Source organism: Calonectris borealis, chromosome 2 (genome assembly GCF_964195595.1).
Source record: "Calonectris borealis chromosome 2, bCalBor7.hap1.2, whole genome shotgun sequence".
Classification (NCBI taxonomy): Eukaryota; Metazoa; Chordata; class Aves; order Procellariiformes; family Procellariidae; genus Calonectris; species Calonectris borealis.
In genome coordinates, this window is record NC_134313.1 from 99,730,798 (window position 1) to 99,752,028 (window position 21,231).

Sequence of the window (21,231 nt, forward strand, 5' to 3'; positions counted from 1 at the left end):
CTCAGTTTCGTGTGCACCTGGCTTCTAAATGGCTTTATGTGGTACCTTTTAAGACAGCAAAGGTAATCTTTCCTTGGATGCTTTCCAGCTCTCCCTTTACTCCCTGACATATCCTCATGTCTTGCCTATGCCTCAGAACCTTTGCCAGGTCCAGCATGAGCGACGCACATGTGAATTTATGGCATCTGTAGGATCTGAGAGACCAAGGTTAAAATTCTTCCCAGCCTCTTTCCCTCATTAATGAAGCCTGAAGATTGCTCTGAAGAGGTACCAGGCTTCCCTCAGACAGTTTGCTTTAACCTTTTGGTTAAAGCAAATATGACAATTGTGTCCAAATTCATAATCTTGAAAGCCCTCTTTATTCCACAAGAGTCATCTGGCTCCTTGACAGAAAAAAGAAAGGCTCTGGCAATTGGAGTTTGCAATGGCCTGTGTGAAAAAAAAAATGTAGTTAGTCAGCTAGGCGGGATTTCGAGTCTCCTTTTGTTCTCTTCATGTCACTCACCTTTAATTCTGAGGAATTTCTGGGCTTTCTTCCATATTAAGTGTTTGTGTGTAAACCCCTCAAATGACCTAGTGTACAAAAGGTTTTAGTTGTGGAGATGCTTTCCAAAGCCCATTTATGTTCTTTGTCAAAATCTGTGTATGTCTCCAGGAGAATCATTGTAACCTTTTACTCCAGAGCAGAGTTTCAAACAGCAGTTCACCAAATGGCAATTGTCCTATGCAAAACTAGAAAACTATTCAATACAGCTAACTCCCAGGAGCATTTACTAGAATTTGCACTGCAGAGCAATTGAATGATTTGTTTGCAATCCTGCCATTGTAATGCCATTCAGGAAAACAGTAAAGGTACAGTCCTCCCATCCTCCTCATTATTTTGTTGTTTCTGAAAAAGTATTAATTGAAAAGTCAAGGTTATTTTTTGTAATAATTCTAATTATGGAATGGCTTTTTAGGGGAGGGGGTCATGGTAGAAGAAACCAATATATCTCCATTTCCACTAGAGACTTAAAAAAGGTCACACTCTGGCTGAGTGTCAGTTTTAAAGGCGAAAAAGAGACCTGTTCTGTAAGACTGTCAACTCTGCAGTTGCTGAGGAGGTTATGTGAACCCCTGCAGAAGCACAGCAACACAGGCATACAGAATGATCTTTGTGGCACTATATGCGTATCAGTCGCCCAAACTGAAGAACCAGTTTGGTTTTCCTAACTGCATCAGCAAAAGCTAATTCCTGAGTCCCTGCTCAGTGAGACAGCTCTGCCTGGAGACGTGGTGCAGGCTGGCAGGTGCCCCATGGTGCTGCTCGTCTCAGCTGCTTACTGCAGTCTGCTAGTGGGTGTGTTTTATAATCTCACTCCAAAAAGGTTTGTCAGTTGGTTTCTTCTAGGGATCTGCCGGAGTTTTAAGGCTCTGCTTCCCTGGGGGGTGAATCTTTTCACCTGATTGAGCTTTTAGGCCAAGGATGTAGCAATTTTCATGGAAGTACCTCACATGGCGAGTTAATCTCCTGTTCTGAAAGCAGCCCCGGTTCTGCAATACTGAGCTGTGGATTAATACAGAGATTCACCTAAATGGATGCATTACAGGATTGAAGCCTGTATTTTTTAAAAATGTAGATTTCCAACTAGTGATTGATTTGTCAGTTTGTACACGAATCGTGTTTCTCCATGACTCTGCTACAGTTTACTAGCTGTCTAGGTTTTCTCTGGACTGTACGCATTTTATTACTGAAGCTTTCTGACAGGCTAACTCATCTGCTATGGAAGCCTGCTGGAAGACACTCCCTTTCTGCCGTAAAAACATGCTGCTTTCAGTCAGCTGCTCCACAGCAGCTGCCAGCGTGTAGGCCCATGGCACACATGACTGTGGGGAAGGTCCCTCGCATGTGTTGTTGGGTAAGGGCTGGCATGCAGGGACAATAAAGCAGCTGACATACGCTGACTTGCTTCTGTGTCAGTACGGAAGCTGCCTGCAACTTTTTGCCTTTTCTGCAGCTTCTGTACAGCAGCTGAATCCATGCTGGGACGTGCTCTTCTCTGGAGAATGCAGGGAAGGGCCAAGGAATACAGAAAGCAAAGGACATGAAGCTAATAAAGAGATATATGTCAGGGTTCTGGGTGAAAAAACAAGCTCTGGAGAAAGGAAAGGGCACCTCTATTCAATCAACATTAGAACTGCCACATTTATAAGGTTATTTACCCTGTAAATTTCAGGCACAACAAAAAAATTAGGGAATGAAAAAATATGATTGTGTGATGTGATGTGAATAAATGAAGATAGAGTTTTCTGGTGTATTCTCCAATGTAGTGCTTTGGAGATCCACTTGAGAAGATATCAAGAGATAACAACGTAAGGCCATGGATGTGTGGCAGCCCTTAGTGAGCAAATGCTTATGAACAAACTTATATTTGATTAAGGATATTAAACAATTAAATGAAGTAGGTCCACACTGTGAAATTCAGAGAGCTAGCAAATAAACTCAATGTTTATATTGCTGACTTCTTCAGGAATATTTATGCTATAAATTTTGGGGATGTCTCATTTCTTCTTGCTAATTGGGCTTGAGCAGACATTTTCTTCTGGTGACTTATCTACAACAATATAAATGCTAAAATGGAAAGAGTGATAAAGCTTAAAATATGGATTTAAGATACTAGTCAAATCTTGAATTTTCCAGGCTATATTAATTTAGAATTATGCGTACGACTAAGCTTGTACATGACATTTCTAAATTCACTTTTTAAAATACTACTTTCTTTTGATACCGAATTCGTAAGGGGTGGGATTGCGCTCCCTCTTAGAAGACAAACACATGTTCTACTTGCAATTTTTTATTAACATTATTTTATGGTACTTCAAAAAAACAGACTTACTTCCATTGACTCCATTGATGGCATCATACTCCATTCCACCAGATCTGTGTGAATCTGAAAATAGTGATTCAAGTCGAGTCACTGCTTTCTCCAGTCTCTCCATCAAACCATGAGTCTCTGCCATTCTGAAAAAATCATTAAGGATAGAAATAGTGTTAGAAACCTCTGAGTAAAGCCCATGCTCTACTTCATGTTATTGTTCTGTTCATCTTGTGGCTTTATCTTTTATCAGCTTTTATGGTAAAACTCATAAGTATTGTCTTTCTGGCATATAAACAGTTGCAGTGAAGCAGCTGACATACCGTAACTTGCTTCTTTGTCAACAGGGAATATGATAAGTACGCAGCCCTGGTTTTTCATTGTAAATAGCAGATTCAAACCACTGCTAGCATAGCTTTGGACAGTCTATATGTGGACAATTTATGACAAATATATGTGTATGCTCCCAATCAGATATGGAGATGACTGAAATATTTATAAATGTGATATTGGTAAAAACTGACGCCTACAATGATTTGCATCAGCCTTTTACAGAGGCAAAAATACAGACCCAATTAATACTTGACTGAAAGCCAGACTTTAAGTGTATACCTTCTGATTTTTGAATAGGTACATTCTGAAATTTGCCTCAGTCTTTTATGCTTTGTGGTAAGACTCAGCCACTTTATTCAAGACTACACAAGAAGCCAAAAAGGACTTCTGTTTATTCTTCTGATATGATTTCCCATCACTTAATTTTTTTCTTACAAAAGTACCTGATGTGGATCAGTGTTTCCCAAGCTTTTTAAATCAAGCACTAATTAACCTTTGGAAAGAAAAGAAAATCCAGGGGCCTGCTTGTGCAGTACTGCTACATGCTTTTGATTTAAAATTAAATAGAAATTAGGTTAAATTTTTAACAACTTACACATTACTTTCTTTCCCCACAATGTGATTATCTGCTTTCTTACATGTGAGGAAGTGTAGGCATTGACATTTTTGAATACTGGCCAATGTCTCAGGGAAGACAGTGCTATATACACCTCAGACTGAGAAACGGTTGTATAAGCAAAGACAAAGCTATGTTTAAATCCCCTATCATTTAATATAACAAGTTTCATGTACATGTTCCTCACTTGAGGTTGTGAGTGTTTCATTCTGCCAAGTGACATACGGTAAGGCGGGGGGGATCTATGGCTCTGGATTAACATGATCCTTGAGAACAGTTCCAGCTCAGCTCCCACACGAGGCTACATCCCCTGCCCAGCACTGGGGTGTGCAGAAGTAGGGGCAACGGAGGAACTCGCATCCCCAGCTGGGGCAAGCAGGTAGCCAGCGGCTCTCCGGGGTCCCTACCCTGTGGCGCTCTGCCACAAGACACTGATTGCTGTGTGGCTTGTAGACTAGAACGGTTAGGCATACCTGGAATATATATGTAAATGTATTAGTTCCTAATGAACAGCCTGCTAAAAGTGCTAGTATTTCATACATACCAAAGCATAATAGTAGATTCCAATAAACTGTGCAATACTATGCAACTCTAGCAACCAAACCAAACAATGCTGCTTTGGTGTCCCCATACCCAGGGGAGAATGCCTAAATGTTATAATTGAAAAGTAAAGTAACATGAAAAGAAAGGTTTTGATTTACAAATTAGTATTAATAATTCTTATGAATAAAAACAATAACAGTATTTTTATTTTTAAAATTTAAGTGCGGGAGAAGATTAGCTACTAGGACTGTGGAAACACATGCAGAGCTCTTGTGCCGAGCCATGCTGCCTGTCAAACAAGGTGGGACCTTCAGAGTTTACCCTATAAATATAATGAGGTTTGTGTTTGACCTAAAAGTGAAGCAGAAGATTTTACAGTGAGAAACCCTTGGGAGAACCATTCTCATGAGAAAGTTTTGTCTGGAATTTATGGGTTTTTCCTATTTACATTAAATAAAAAAGCAAACCCCCAAAAGAGGATGACATTAGACAGTGTGCATATAAACACTCTCAAAACTCAGAGGGTCTCTCTTTGCTTATACTGAAAATGCACACTATTTGGTTTGAAAAATCAATGAATTTTTCAAAAAAACATCTTAACCTGTTGTAAGGTTACAAGCATCTTGGCAGGAATGAGATGAAGGTATCAGGAGAGCTTCTAAAATATTCAAACTTTTGTGAGAATATTAAACCTTTTCTTAAAACAAATCACTGTTAATCTTCAAAAATATTACGGACACATTCTTTTCACATTTTACCCTGCTACATAGAAGCCTAAAATGGTGTCTGTTTTAAAAGTTATGTTTTAAACCAGTCTAAAGTCAGGCTGGTCTAACATAGTATACTAACAGTCAACTCATTTCATCAGTATTTTAAAGTATATTTCCAGTATAGTTCCTGTTTGCCTTTATTTGAAGATACAGTCTGGTAGATAGGGTTTTTTCATCTGCCTTAAAATTTTCCTTGATGACATGTTTTGGAAGACCTGTTACTTTTTGGCCTCTTCAGCCTGGTTTTGCCTGTGGAAGGACCCAATTGTTTGACTACAAACCCAAGGTGTTTGACTGCACACACCCGGAGGTCTGAGGAATCTCACAAATGAACAGAGGTCGATCAGACTTGTAATGTTCTACCCAACAAACTACCCTCTGTAAGATGCTAAGAATATGGATTATGGTGTCAGAAGCTCAAGGGAATAACCCAACTCAATAACCCTATGGACGTTTTTATGCAACACTTTCCAGCTGCAACATAGTCATTTGCTCACTATATTCTTCACAGCTTTATTCTATTCCCATTACCTGGAGAACTACAATGTTGTTTCTTCCAAAAGCAGGTATCACCAGCGAGGCAATCACACAATAATATATTGTTATAGTCTTTTTAGGCAGAGCTAGGAACCATTTTTATCATAACATTAGGGATGCCAGCTTTTTATTGTTTTTATAAGGAATGTTACACCTAAGAACTCCTCAATCATTATGTTTACACTGAACCTACCTTTTTATCTGTGTGCTTATATATTCATGACTACATGGTATTTGTATATATACTCATATATATGTGTGCACATAAGTATACACACAGGTATCCCTCTCATGTATAAATAAAGTGCAAGGATACTTTTGCCATTACTGTATATAACACTGCAAGAGCAAATCAGTTGTACATATAACAACCCTACATTTACACTTTGCTTTACCATCAACTGACTAGATACCTATCTTACAAACAAGACTGGAATTAATGTTACTGTTCTGAAGCGAAGACTCCACTGAGCAATAACATGACATCTCTCTTCATCCGTTCTCAATCTAAACATCTTTGCCCATATTTAGGGATTCATGTATTTGGCTCATATTATGACAACCTTCAGCATTTTCTTGGCCTATATTCAGCTGTTCATCTGATTACTTATCATTCCACACTGCACTTTGCATGGTCAAACTGACACCACAAAGCCACAGCTCAAAAGGACTCAGAACACAAATGGTACAGCTTGACTCTGTGAAGATACTGTGTGATATAGCATCATATTATAAATAAATAATAAGACTGGTCTACTTACAGTGCCAAATAAAATCTTTCCATATTAATGAAAAGTAAAGAGGATGTAAATACGTCTACGGGATGCTTCCACTCCCATAAAGCACATTTTTAAATCAAGACAAGTTCTCTGTCTTATCTCTACTAGGATTTTAATTAAAGCTTTGATCTTGAAGTGGATTATCAGAGTTAATCCTATATCTTTTCCTGGAGTTGATGCTGACTACCTATAAGGAGTTAAAAAAACCAGTACTTCAACTCCCATGTAATCCTGTATCCAGTTGCTCTCTTGGTGGAGAAGTGCACTGTCCTTCACTGAAAATAAGGTCAACTAAGAGCCAAAAAAGGTGTTAACCCACATCTACTGACAATCATTTAAATGTTGACATTGTTAACTGTCTCTTGTGCACAAAAAATAAGAGGGCGGATCCACAGATCTGCCCTGTTTACTGTTAGTGATATCTTTTTTGGGAGTGCTAAAGGCATGTGGTAATATTACCATCTGTCGTTTCTTCCCCAAAAGAAGTGAAGCCAAAACCAGGTAGAACAAGGCATGCTGAAGACCAAAAAGCACATCTCTTTTTATAGACAGGCTTGGGAGATCACTGCTTTTCTCCCCAATTTGACAGCTGTCTCAAAGCACCATTTATCTATTATCAACTGAAAAAAACTTGTCTGTAGACTAAAATTCCCTGACATACTCATCCCAAACAGCAGTCAAACCGGAAGCCAAAACAGATAGGTACTATTCCTGTTATCATTGTATGAGACTTACGACAGAGGACCATATTGCTCTATCTCAAGAAGAAATAAGCTGTAACGAGCCCACAGGGAAAAAGCAGTATAGTAGCATAAGGGGAAAAAATAAACATATGATGACTTATCAAGCATGTAAAAATGGCAGTTTTGAACACAGGAATGGTGCCACCCTGTAAAGCATGATATTATTCTGACAAACATCAGCAAGAGATAGTATAAAATTCCACAGTTTGTTTTACTTCCTAGCACTCTTTTAATTTAGAAGAAAAGGAAGCGACTTGTTCATGTATTTGTTTTTTTTTTCTCCCTAAGTACCAGTCCTTCCAAATCCACCTAGCATCTGAAAAATTAAGCCAGGTCTCAACTCATGCTTATCACCTGAGATCCTACAGGTCAGGTTTTGCTTTTCCTCACTATGCCAAAAAAGGGCAGATGCCTAAAACAAAATACAGGCAGCAATGTGTCATTTTAATTGTATCCAACATTCCTACACTGCTTGGAAAATCACAATCTTATTGAAAGTATAGCAGCCTGCACATGTGCTTTCTCTCATAGTCTTTTAATAAATTGCTACTGAGATACAACATAAAATATACAAAAACCTCGATTGCCAGCTGGTACTATCAGAGAGCCAATTACGAACATTTTATAGATCCAAAGTACTCTGTCCTATAAGAGTTCTTCTGTACAATACGTATCAATACATATCAAGGGAGGGGAAATGCGCATGCATTCCCGAACATTCCCTCAAATTACAAAAGCATCTTATGGCACTTCATTTCTGAAAAAAACCAGTCAGCTTGAGCCTGAAATGGCTGGCTTTCCTACACCGCCATTCAGACGTACGTACCAGCTCCAAGCTGCATTGAGTGGGCTGTCTTTTTGCCACCTTTGGCATCAGACCCAAATTCCTGCTGCACCCCATTCTGCTCCAGACAATGAAAACCCACTGGCTTGGGGCCTTGGGGGTTGCTCATTCCCAGGCAGAACCAGCCTGGTACTGGCTGAGTGGTAAGGAGGAGCCCTCTTTGGGTTACTACCATAAAAGATTTTGGGTGCAGAATGCAAAGCAAGGGAGTATTGGTTAGAAGAAAGTGTGTGTTGGTAGACAGACAGAAACATTACCTTGAATGGTTTGTGTTTTGTTTCCCATTAGCTGTACGGGAGGAATGTAAACAGAGGCTTGTCAAACTGATGTCAAATTGGATTAAAGCAGAAGACCTCTCAGTAAAGCCCTGTGTGAGGAGAATGATTAAGGGTTCAAATCAGAGCCTTTGGTGACCTTTTTTTCTTGTTTTGCCCCTAGATCTGCTACAAGCTCCTTTGGAAGCAATTGTCTTTTAAGTATAGAGAAAAAATATCTCTTTTTATCCTAGTAAAAGATATAGTCTTGTATATCTAACAGTATTAGAATTTTGACAACTTTTTTGTTTTGTTTTGTTAAAATGGACAAGTGTTATACCTGGAATAGCAGAAAGACAAAAATGTCTGTGTGCCTTCTGCCTTTTGTGGATGGGTGTCCCACTTGGACCGGTAAGTTCGTTTGAAGTCTTGGCTGGCTCCAGTATACTTATCATAAAATATTTCTGTCTATAACTCAATGTGTGCATTAAAACCACTGATATGCTACAAATGAGTCCTTGCAATTATGATCTCAGCTCTGCGTAAGAGCATGCTACCTAAATTATCTTGTCTGTGGCCTTCTCTCTTTGGCATACCCTCTGAGTTTTTAAAGGGTTATTTTTTATAAGCAAAAAAGATTTTTGTGTAGAAGAGGAAAAAGCAGGTTCATGTTGCACCTCTTCCATTTAACCTAAGTTTTTTCCTTTGTCTGGTTTTATGCTGTTGGTACCACAAAGCATACTCTTCTGTTTGCATTCTGGCTCTTCCTCTGCTTCTCCCTCTCTCCCAGTGATCAGGCTGCTGTCTACAAAAACATGAAGGCAAAGATTGGAGGCATTTTTGTCTCCCACCATTTAAAAAATATTACAAAACCGCTTTGTAAAACAATTCCTATTTTGACAAGTACCCCTAAGACTGTTGACGCATTTTAGATTTCTTATCACATCCCAGTTTAGTCCTGTAATTATGAGTGAGCAACTGCACACATCAAGCTGTGTGTTTACAAGTCAGTGTAATAACAGCATGGACTGTGGTTAGGCCTTTGATAATTTAATATGAATTCTTTAAAATATGTCATGTGTTCATGTATGTGCTTAGTATCTCCTGGAATATCAGTTCACTTTCTAATTATATGTAAGTTCTGTGAAGAGCTCCTATCCCTTGCTGAATAATTTTGACTGTCTTATCAATTTTGTGATCGCAAAGAACAAGTTCATTATTTAATGATATACTGAAGCAGTCAAGACTTGACAGTCTGTGTAAGCATGATTGACTTAAAATAACCAAGGCAACCCAGTTTCTAAGTACATTTTCCTATTCTTTTTATGCTCCCTTTTTCTGTCACCACTGCTCAGTCTTTTGTCTTGGTTTTACTTTCTTCTCTCCCTCCAATGAAGTGTAAGAGTTTTAGTATCTCTCCAATCAACAGAAACACAATGTTCTTAGCCACCTCATTTACTATGTATTAGTGTGGTGCTTTGCATGTAATCAAGCATCCTAAAGGCCTTACAAGCTATTTAATTACCTGTCACAAGTCCAATTACTGGATGTAAGCAGGCTGCCTTCCTGAACCGAGAAAATACTGCATGCAGACATTGATTTTATTAAAGTGCTTCAGTTCATTTCATAATAACTGAACAGTAAGGTTCTTTATGCTACAGTTCCAACCAAATTGAATTTGCACTGTCCGAAAGGGTAAACTCCACAAAGTACAAAACCTTATGGAGTGTTTCAGTACTTCTGGGATGTGAAAGGAGAAAAGCAAAGGGGTGAAGTTAAAACTAAACAGATAGTGTTGCAAGCTCTAAAAACACAAACTATGGAATGACTTCTGCGGAAAAGATGAGACTGTAGGGTTATTCAGTACCAAGGTTAGTAACAGTTTTGTTTGCTGTGAGGGTGGCGTTTCACACCACTTCCACACCCTGCTCCTCATGCATATCCATATTATGCCAAAGCCTGAATAGCTGGGCTTGATTTCAGCCAAGTTAGCTAGTGTTCTTGCTCTTACCAGAACATCCTGCTGCAATTATGCTCTCAGCACTCTGTGTCTGATGGTCGTGGCTGCCTCAGCCTGCAGCCTGCAGCCTGTGGCCCCTCTTCCAGCATGGCAGCAGCCTGGAAGGCTGAAGCAAACTTTCTGCCATTTGAGTACTCCCTTTGCTCTGCAGCTCATTTGTGATCTTTGTTGATCACAAAAACTCAAGGCCTTGGCCCATCTCCCATTCTAAAACTCAGCCCACTGATTCTGCAATACTGCTAGCACTGCAATGGGTTGTGCCTTTGCTTCCGATTCAAGATGAAATGGGCCACCTGCTACTAAAAAAGACCTTTCTATTTCCTGCTGTAACCTGGTTACTACTTAGAGGTCCTGAGTTTTAATGATAATCCATGCAACCTTGCTCACTTACAAGATCTGAGACATTCGTCTATTTATCTCTCCTCTGTTTCAGTGTGAGGTATCATGAAGCCCAGAAAGATCAAACTGGACCCATCCTAGACGCTTGTAAAGTTAGCCTTTTCTACGATGGTTGCTTTAGACGACCCAGAGCTGTTAGGTGGATTATTCTGATGTTTCTTCTCTCTAAACAATGACAGATGGAAATGTAAATCAATTCTTTGCATTCCTTCCAAAAAGCAATTATTTAAGTATTTGAACTAATACAAAACATAACTTTAATGCATAGGATCTGAGCATGTCTTCTTGGAAAAATACGACACTATTCAATTATGTACTTGAGCATCTACCTGTTTTTTTTAATATATGCTACAAAAGCATTAAGCCTTTGATTCCCAGCATACTACTACCGGTATTTTGGATTTTACAAGCAATTTCTTTAGCCTACTATTCTCTGAAAAATTGTGGGTCAGACACAGCAATTTCCATTAGCTTATACTCAGGAAAGTAGTCTCAATGGGACCTTTTTTTGGTGACAAAAAGTCCCTGAAATTTGACATAGTCAGAATACCTTATATACGCAGGTGAAATGAAGACAACAGTAGCCAGTATGTGTATGGACTAAGGTCATGTCTATGCCACAAAGTCTTGCTAACATGGTGACAAAGATCCCAGAGATTTAAGAAACCTCAAAACCCATATCCTTGCTGAACTAGCTGATCAGCAGAATCTCTGCCATAGCTGCAGCTGTGCTTATGTGTGCTTTTGTCATTTCAATGTACGCTGCTTAGTAAAGGTGTTGATATTCTGGTATAGTTCTAGTGGTGACATTCTCAAAGAATAGCTGAGCCTTTAGAGTTCAAAGCATTTCTTATTTGAGGAGTCAGTAAAGCATATTCGCCAAAATGACTCGTTTTTCAAAAATATGCGAGCAACTGGAGCTGACTCTGTACCTCAGGAAAAAGACAAGTTCCCAATTGCTCCCCCTATTGCAAAAGATGCACTTAAAATTTTAGAGAAAGGAATTAAAATTATTTATATATATTAGGGATGCTTACTCAAGCAAAATCTTTTAACTAGTTGATAATAAAACAGCTGTCTGAATAACTGCAAAAATTTATATCTGATTTATTGTAGGTGTTTGTTTTTGCCCCAATAAGCATAAGTCAAGAATGTTCTCTTTCATGTAGTCAAATGTTCTAGTTAGGCAGCAACTGCAACTGTAGAGTTTGCTGCTGTTGCACTATGTTAAAACTCGTGCAGAACCACAAAGAATATTTCTTAACATATCTGGCAGTTCACTATTTTTCTCTCTAGAGCTCAAACCCCTTGCAATGTTATTGTCACTGACAGGCCACAGACTGAAACATGGAAAGATTATCTGACTCTCTCCAGGTAATGTTGCAAGTCAATGTCAAGGTTGGGAGTTGAATACAATTCGTCTGGTTTCCAGCCCTCCTTGCTGCACTCTGCTACTTTTCCAATACCTGCTAATTCAGATTCCCATGAATCTTAGTCCTGGGGGAATTTTAATTTTTTTTTCCCCTAACTTAGGGTCCCCAATGTATTTTAAATGGTTAATAAAAATTACACATTGGGATTAGAAAATCTAATGATGGGGGGGTTTAATACATGTAACCTTAGTACCCTTGCTCCTTATGGCATATCAAGAAGCACTTTTCTCCACTAAAGTGAGCGCCATAGCTAACAAAGAATAATGAAAACATGTCATAGGTTGGTTCTACTGTAATAGTAAATAATGCACATCCTCTTTATTTTTATTTAATTGAGAAAACATATTTTATTCATTACATTTGGAGTTGTGCCTGTCCACCTTCCACATCTGAGCAGCACTCGTCTGAAGGGGAAGATGCAAATAAATCATAAGAATATTCTGAAGACTAGCATTTTTGTTATGCCCAAGACCTAAAAGGGCCATATTGTTGTATGTGCCTGCTTTTGCTGCAGAAGGTGGGTTGCCTTTGTTCTTGTGCAAACTTGCTCAAAATAGAATCAAACAGTGTTATGAAATCCTTGTGTTGAAAATGTATAAAATCAGAAAAAAGTTTATTAACATTTGCATAATAAGTAATTAAAAGGAAATGGTAGGACAAAATTTGAATAAAATTAGAATATCCAACTCGCAGTAATGTCTTAAAAGGCCAGCTTTCAGAGTACTGTATTGACTTTCAACTCATTCTATCTACCACTTTGCTATTCTAAATAATTTTTAAAGTCACATTTCTGAAGTAGGACTAGTTTCCTGACTACATTTTCACAGAACAATGAAACATGGTAGTCCATGAACCATTGCCACTTTTGCCTGGCTTAGAAATAAATTAATAAAAATTAGCAGTATTGATCCCACCCTGCCCCCCTGCTAAACAGACTCCTTCCAACTGTTTCCTAATGGACTGGCCTATGTGTAGGGTTTTTTCCTGAAAACATTTTCCATCATTGGAAAACAACCACATTTAGGTAATACATATAAAGAAAGCTTTCTTCCCCAGATGGTCTTTGTTTTTAAGACTGCCCCTGCGCATTATGAAACCTGAATTTTACTTGATACAAATCCTCACTGTTGATCCTGTAATGCTAAGATACAGATCTATAGCAATCCTTGAAGCAAAGGACAGATTTCCCGTTTTTAGGTGGGGTCACGACAAGTTCTCCTCGGCTTTGTGCTGGCTGCGTCTCTGGGGGAGTACTCCTTTCAGATGTCAAGTTACTGCAAAATGCTGCATCTCAGCTTCACAGTTCTTCATTTCTGCCTTCCTCCTGCCCCCTCTGAACGTCGTCTGGCATTTGCAGAATCCCTTACATATTTTTATATAAAGGTATATATTCTGCCTTCGGCTCTCTCACCCTAAGACGCTGTTTAACCCTTTTCTCTGGGCTAAGCCTGTAGGCTATTCAGTCACGTACCTCGGGCTCCAAGCGCAGGAGGACCCAAGGACTCGGAGCCCAGCTACCCACCAGCACTACAGCTGCCTCCCTCAAAATCAGATCATCTTACGCTGATTCAGAGAGTTCAGGACTGGCATCGCTTGACAGTCAGGTCTGCGTAAACAAGCGGAGGGCATTTTGAACAACCCGTCGGAAAGCTGGGCTGGCGGGGTCCGGGGTGGGGGCTGGGGCACAACCGAAAGCAGCCCCTGGGAGGCATTCACGGCTGCCGCCGGCGCTGACCGGGGGCTTGGCGGAGGACGTCCGGCTGCAGCCCTAAAGAGGATCCCTCATCTGCTGTGGTATTTCGCTCGGTTTCCCCCCCCGCTCCGATTACTTCCTCCCCGCGGCTCTTTGCACCGATCACCCGGGGGGAGAGGGAGCCTTTCCCTGCGCAGCCCGGCGCAGGTGACAGGAGGGAAGTTGCGGGGCAGACCGGCGTCCGGGCCGTCGGCGCGGCAGCGCCCGCGGGGCCCTGACCCAGATAGCGCCCAGGGCACTGCCCCCTCAACGAATTACGCCGCCGCCCTGCAACCCCCGGCCCCAGCCCGAAGACGTCCCCTCATCACTACCCTCCCTCCCCAAGATGTCCGCCGCCGCCGCCGCCGCCGCGGCCGGGCCCCTCCGCGCCACCACCGGCGGGAGCGCACCCACAGCCCCGGCCGCGCCGCGCCGGGCCCGCCCCAGCCTGCCCGGGGCCGGGGGAGGGGGTCGGGTCGCTCCCCGCATCCCGCCCCTCCCGCCGCTGCCTGCTCTTGAGTTACCTGTTTTGATGACCCGTGTAGCCTTTTTTTTCCCCTCCTCTCTGCAATGAAAATCCGTGGCCGGTCACTCGCTCCCCCCTCCCTCGCCTCGTCTCGCCTCGCCTTGCCGCTGCTCTCCCTCCTCCTCCTCCTCCTCCTCCTCCTCCTCCTCCTCCTTCTCCTCCTTCTCCTCCTCCTCAGCGGGAGCCGGTGTCAGTCAGTCACATCAGCTGCCCGGGCAGGCAGGGAGAGAAATGCCCAGCAGCTTCCGGGAGTGCCAAATAAAGACAAGTCCAGAAAGAGAGAGAGACGGTGGCAGAGATGGAGAAGGAAAGCAAAAAGTGGGTGGAGTGTGAAAATGGAGGGAGAGGGAGAGGTGTCTCTCGGCGGCGGTGCGGCGGCTCGCAGCCTGAGAGGAAATGGCAGTGGTGGAGCATCACGGAGGAGCAGGGGAGAGCGCAGGCACCCAGGGTAGGGGCACCCACGGCCGCAGGCGTGGCGGCCCAGCTTGCCCATCGGGCACAGCTCGGGTGAGTGGGAAGTGAGCACCCCACGCCACGCAGGCCCAGCCCACGCTGGGAAAGGAGAGCCGGGCCAGTGTGGAAACCGGCAGACCCCTGACATGGCAGGGGAGGCTGAGGGCAGCCTCATGTACACCAAGATAGTTCATTGTCTCCTTTGAGTCGGACTAAACTGTGCTAGCCCGACCACTGCTATAGCTGGGCCCAGAGTGGGGTTACTGCCTTCATTCAGGACGGCCACGAAATCAGGTCTTCTCCCAGTGGGCAAACCCTTGTGCCTAGGGCCCGTTTGTTAGGCTCTGTGGGCTTCACGCTAGTCCATACCCCTGGCCAAACGGGAGCACGTGTGTTTTGCAATTACGCAGTGCTCGTCACCGCATGGTCCCAAGGGGCATCTGATCATTCACCCGAAATCTGCTTCACCTCCAAGTATCAAATAAGGTGGCTTTCTGCACAGAAGTCTTGGGAGAAGAGCATGAATTCACAGCCTTTAAAGGAACAGTTTGCTCTTGAATGGAAAAATAATTCATTAGTTAGTGATAATAAAAGAGACCACATATATTTTTCAAGTCAACCATGTGGTTGTGTGAAAATCAGTAGCGCTTTTCCCTATCAAATATATAGCTTATTTTAGAAGACTTTGTGTTTCATTTCTGATGGTTTGACAACACTATAAAATATGGAACACGATAATTTTTTTTAATTGTGCAGCAGTTAAATGGGGATTGAGGAAAGTCATGTTTTAACAAGGATGCCATAGGTAACAGCAGCTCACAGACCTCACATGCCTAAAGACAGCATTAAGCAAAAGCAAGCTGACTGCAAAGATCAGTCTGAATTCAAACTCACTAGAGCAGACAATGTAATTGGCATCGGAAATTGAAAAAAATCAGTGCTGCAGCTTCCTGTACACAGTGAAAAAAACTACTTCTCCTTGGCATGTATAAACAGCCAGATGAAATCAAGAGAACAGCACAGGTTTTAAACCAGAGGGTCTTGCCAGACCTTCCAAAAGGGAAAAAGGTAGTATGGAATTGAAGACCTGATTGCAAAAATGCACAGAACACAGAAACTACTTAAGAGAAGTGAGAAACAAGTCCAGAAGATCTCTTTCTGGAAAGAAAACCCAAAAGGATTAAGAAACTGTGAAATTACTACATTTAGATTAAAGCTCAAAGTCCATATTCTGTACAGCTCTGAGAGAAAAAAAGAATCCCAACACCTCTGCAGTCTCAGTGTGGTAAGTGGAAAGTTTAGGATGATAAATGCAATTGAATTTCTGTAGAATGTCAATTTAGTTTGAGAAAAATTTAATGTAGTTAACTTCTTAAAAGTTTTACAAGCTCTTACTGTAAGAGCACAGTCAAGCACTCCACATCATCCTTTTACATCACAGGCACGTGGAGAAGAGGGAAAAACCACTGGGCATTTCCTTTCCATGGAAAGTCTTCTGAGGCTACCGAACTGGCAGATGCCCTACATGTCTAAAACACGTTCCCTATAACACATCTTTGCTCCCAACTTCTCATGCTTTCTTCACAAAACAAACAAGCTCTTTTTTTTCTTCCCCAGGAGAACGTTGGCAAACTTAAAAGGCTAAGACTAAGGTAAAGGGAACAACAAGAAGTAATAAATTTAGTAAGAAGAGAAAAAAGGGAGATTCAGTAATTGTGAAGTAACCTCATAATACAGAGGAAACGCAGTGGCAAGCAAAGATGTAAGATGTAGCGCTTGAAAACATTACAGAAGAGACCCTTGCAGTTTCTGTATAAATAAAGGTAATTTTAAAAGGCAGTTCTAGTAGTTATTAACTCAGGCTGAGCAACAGCCCTCTAAAGAGAAGAAAGGAATGAGGCATGTGCAAATTTTGAACTTTGCAAAATAGAGTATGTGCAAAAATACTAACTAGATGACATGCTACTGTTTCATCCCATCAAGGAAAAAGAAAGCTTGGACAGCGATAAAAAATATGTTTTGAAAATGCTTGGTATTGGCATCAAGTGAAACACTGAGCAAGGAATGACTGGAAGAGCAGACTTTGGGGCTGAGTACTTTGCCCTCAGTCTAACAATGCATTCAAATATTGGCTTAGATTTAGATACAGAAAGTACATTGATGCCAGTAATTGCAACATTAAAAGTTAAAAGTTCTTATTTGTGTACTTTTTTTAGTAGGGACAGGGTCACCAACTTCAGGATCAAAACATTCAAAAAACCCTTACAATTCTAATTTATGCTACAGTCCTCCTGAAATTATGAGGAGCTCCTCTTATGGAAGAAGTGCAGTAATAGCCCTCGTGCGGGAAGTTACCCAAATAAAATGTAGTAGCTCATGGAGCGCAGTGTATGGCATTTAATATAACTTTATAATTTTTTTTTTCATTTTACTTTTTGGCTTTGCTGCTGCAGCCAATCTGTGCCAAGGCTGGCATGTTTTATTCCCTTTTATAGAAGAATGTATTTTTAAAGTTGTGCAGGGATCCCAAAGTACACGTCAGAGACTGTAGAGATAGACTATCAAAATCTCTGTAGAATGACAGCATTGTAACCTACTTAGAAGAAAATACTCTGGTGCATCTTTTATTTGCATACATGTTTTTTCACAAAAGACAACTATTGAAAATGTTAATGCTTTCCTTCCCAGTTTTTTGAAAATGGACTTTCAATGTGTATGATTGTAAAATTTCCCTATTGATATAAGTTGCATCTAAATGATTCATAGATGAGTTTGGAGAAAACCACAAATATTGTCCCTCGTTTCTTTGATTTCATGAAGTCTATCTTTGCTGGGGCAATGCAGAAAATATTAGTATGAATTAAAATTGCACAAGCACTTATGGATGTGAAAATAAATTGGAATATCGTGAAAATCTTGGTAGTGTGACTTGCTAGATCTGCTTAAATAATATCGGAGTGCATTCAGGACATGTCAAGATGGCCTTTTGCTTACCAAATCTGCTGTTTAGTCTACAGAATTTGAAAAACAGCATATAGCTAATTAACTAAATGGATCTGCGAAGAGCAGTTTGTGGGTATCTTGTACAGATCAAGTGTCAAGACACGCAGGAAAAAAAGGGAAGATTCTGCCAAAGAAGTGGACTATTTCTTCTCTTTCAAACTAATGTGAAATAAGGCTGAATCTGTCATCATTCAATCTGATCACCTGTAAAATAAGATTAAGGCAGATTCAAACTACATTTAGTTTCACGTCTGTCACTCTACTGCTTTTTTATCTCTTCTCTGTATTCTCTTTTATGCAGTAAGCTCTGGGGGTGTGGACTCTCATTTCATAATTGTACGTTAATTAGTTGTATGCTTCTCTTTAGGCATGGCAACATAAAAAGTTAAATAATAAGCACGTGCTTATCATTAAGTATGTGAGTAATGGCATCCCTGTGTAGCAGAGCACTTCGGCATTCCAGTTGTATTTAAGCAGCTTGTTGGGGATGGAATTACTTACTTGTTTATAGTTCAATATATGTTTAAGGGCTTTGCTGAATCCAAGGGGAAAATGTCCTGATCTCACAAATACTAATCTTTGTGATTACTTTTACTTACGGTAGTTTTGTGGTTTAATTCAGTTCTGTGGAGCTGTTCTTTTGGGAACACTACTCAGTGAATATTGTAGGCTTGGCCCCCAGTTCTGCTAAGTATTTACATTGCCCTATCTATTTATCATTATGAGATACAGGCTTCTGTTGTATTTTTGCTAAAAATCCTGTTTTATGCAGTACTGCGTTTTGATATGGATTTTGAGTGAAGTTTCATGTTTTTCATTTAATTACGGGCAGAAATTTGCAAGGAACTTTTAGTGAGGATGATTTAACTGAGAATCAGAGGCAAAAGAGCAAATTTTCAAGTGTGTGAGAGTCACGTTACCATGTCACGTTGTACTACTCTTCTGCTATGTAAGAAAACTATGAAAGCAGTAGTCGAAAGGAACGATGAAGTCTTACTCATTGGCCAATGTTAGTTTTCCTGTTTTAGAAGCATTAGCGTTTCTGCTTGAGCTTCTTAGTGCTTTCTTTCAATCTAGGCTGCAGGCGATCCATTAAGAGACTAGCAGTGTCCCCGAGTTAGCATCGGTGCAACTAAACAAAGTGAGGTACTGCTTCCAGCTTAGTAGTTGAATATACAGTTCTGCTTTGATAGAGTAGTTTCAGGAAATCAGCTTTACCGTGATGCTGGGACACTGTTCCAGCCCCAGATGTGAGCTGTGAAGCATCTTAGCAGGATAATTGCAGCTGGTTAAATGTCTGTGCCTTTGACCTTGTGATCGTCAGTGTTTTGTAATCCAGCTGTGTCTGAGGAAAACACAAGCATACCCAAATACTGCTGAAAGTCAAAAACTACTAAAAATGTTTCATGCCACAGCTTCTTTGACTTATTCAAAACGTCCCAGCATCCTTAGGAGCTCCAGTCACCTTCAGAATGCGCGAATGGGTCAGGCATGAAAGTCTGGTGTTTTAATCTGTTTTCTCGTGGCTGCAGTGTTTTTCTTACTAGATGACATTCTTTTCCTTGTTGTCTGCTGCTGTTTCTTTCATCACCATGTGTATGATGGCATCAGTGTCATGATCAGAGCTTGTCAAGACTTGCTGCGTCTACATCATCAGTAAAATGCATCAGTCCTCTTCATGTACTATTCTACTACTGGTTAAAATCCCTCGTCTAGTGTTCAGTAAGAGCCATTTCTGCTTATCGCTGAGGAGGTTCTGCCATAGCTTACTTTTTTCCCAGTAAATCTAAATTGCAAATTTTTTTTTCAGCCCCTAGAGGTAGAAAGTATAGAGCCAGCTCTAAACTTTTTCCTGGGATGACTTAATAATGATTGCCTGAGATCAATGTTCTTGTTGCATAGGAAAGCCCAGACAGTTGGTGCAGCAGAAGTACTGAAAAATCCAGACACACAGAAAATTTTTTTTTTTTTCCTAAAAAGCTGGGGATATTTGAGATTCATTTTGTTGCTATTTTTGGGATTTCGGGGACTAATCAAGTAATTAATTCAAGGTTTACAATCCACTGGGCTAGAAACTTAATTTTTGCTTGAAATAATTACACAATCACCCGATTCTAGGAAATGGTGCTTTAAGGAAAACACCAAATTGTGCAAAATTTGTGGTAAAATCACATGAATTGGTAACTTGGTGACATAATTTTTTACAGAGAGAACACTTTGTAGGATATAATCAAATAGCAATATGGGCAGATAACCAATCTGTATTCTGATAATTATATATTTAGTGTTGTTCCAAGCACTTAACTAGACTGTGCCCTTATTCAGACAGTGGTTCGTAAGTACCATAACCCCAACTGCAGTCATTGCAGGCCAAGTCAGTCAAAGAAACCCCTTTAGAGACAGAATTCTTCTGTTCTTTCACAACAGTTAATTTGCCACTGGGTGACATTTGCTACCCGCTTCTGTTGATGCTGTACCTAGCTGGTTTTGTCCATCTCCAAGCTCCTTGGTGGATGGGTGAGGTGCGGTGGAAAGCGAGATGAGCACTCAGTCCCTGTTAGAACAGTTCATTCAGGCAGAAAATAAAGACCTTTACCTCGCCATATTCACCATGCTTGGGCTCGTCCTGTAAGGACCCATTTAGCTGTTGACAGATATCTTCTGTAAATACACTTACTACCCTAATATAAAATACAGGGGGAAAGACCATGAGTTTTGAATGTGAGTCTTTGAAATCTTTTATTTAGTTCTTGACAGATACTGAGGTGACTTATGCTTTTCCAATACAGAACTGGAATGCCAGGGGTGACAGCAGTATGAATTTTCTTCTGCTCCTTCAACCTCTCCCTCAACCGAGGACTTGAAGAGTGAGGATATCTCAGTTTTATATCCTCCTGCAAGATGAGACTGCTGGCGAGGATCTCTAGGTACAGTACATTACTCATATTAATATGCAGTTTTGTCAACCTAAATTATTATTTTACAAATGGTGACTACCTAGATTAGGTACAAGGAGCTGAACAGGCACAGCAGCACAGAGCCTAGCACAGTCATTTACTCTACCTTTCATATTCTCCACAGCAAATGGAGTGGCGTCTTTTTATTTTGCAATATTCTGAGAGCTTTTTAAGACCAGCCCCCTTTTCTGAAATCTATTACTCTCAATATATGTTTTTCCCATACAGCTGTGGCCGAAGGATTTCCTCTGTTGGGTAAAAGAAGGGTTTGTTCTTTTATAAGAACCTTGTAAGTATAAAGCCAAAAAAGGTTTTAGGATAAATCAAGCCAAGTACTGGAGTAGCCAGATTATCTTCCTGTCTTCCTATTTTTTTTTCCAAAAAGGGAGAGCGGAGCAAAGAAAAGGAGCAAAACATATTTAAATTTAATGCCT

The 21,231-nt window shown here is 40.7% G+C and overlaps 1 protein-coding gene across 3 annotated transcripts in view; it reads right to left on the reverse strand.

Annotated features, from left to right (window-relative positions):
• The window catches only part of CAP2 (cyclase associated actin cytoskeleton regulatory protein 2), a 69,748-nt gene extending 54,873 nt beyond the window's left edge, over positions 1 to 14,875 (reverse strand). The window contains exons 1-3 of one of the 3 annotated variants that reach the window (XM_075142739.1): positions 14,383 to 14,522; positions 8,278 to 8,387; positions 2,877 to 3,001 (exon numbers count right to left, since the gene is read on the reverse strand). In XM_075142739.1, the coding sequence (XP_074998840.1) occupies positions 2,877 to 3,000 (124 nt within the window). In that variant the 5' untranslated portion in view covers position 3,001; positions 8,278 to 8,387; positions 14,383 to 14,522. Of the gene's footprint in view, positions 1 to 2,876; positions 3,002 to 8,277; positions 8,388 to 10,685; positions 10,859 to 14,382 lie in introns of all 3 variants that reach the window. The other 2 variants (XM_075142737.1, XM_075142738.1) reach the window with 2 other exon arrangements.
• Positions 14,876 to 21,231: the final 6,356 nt, after the last annotated feature.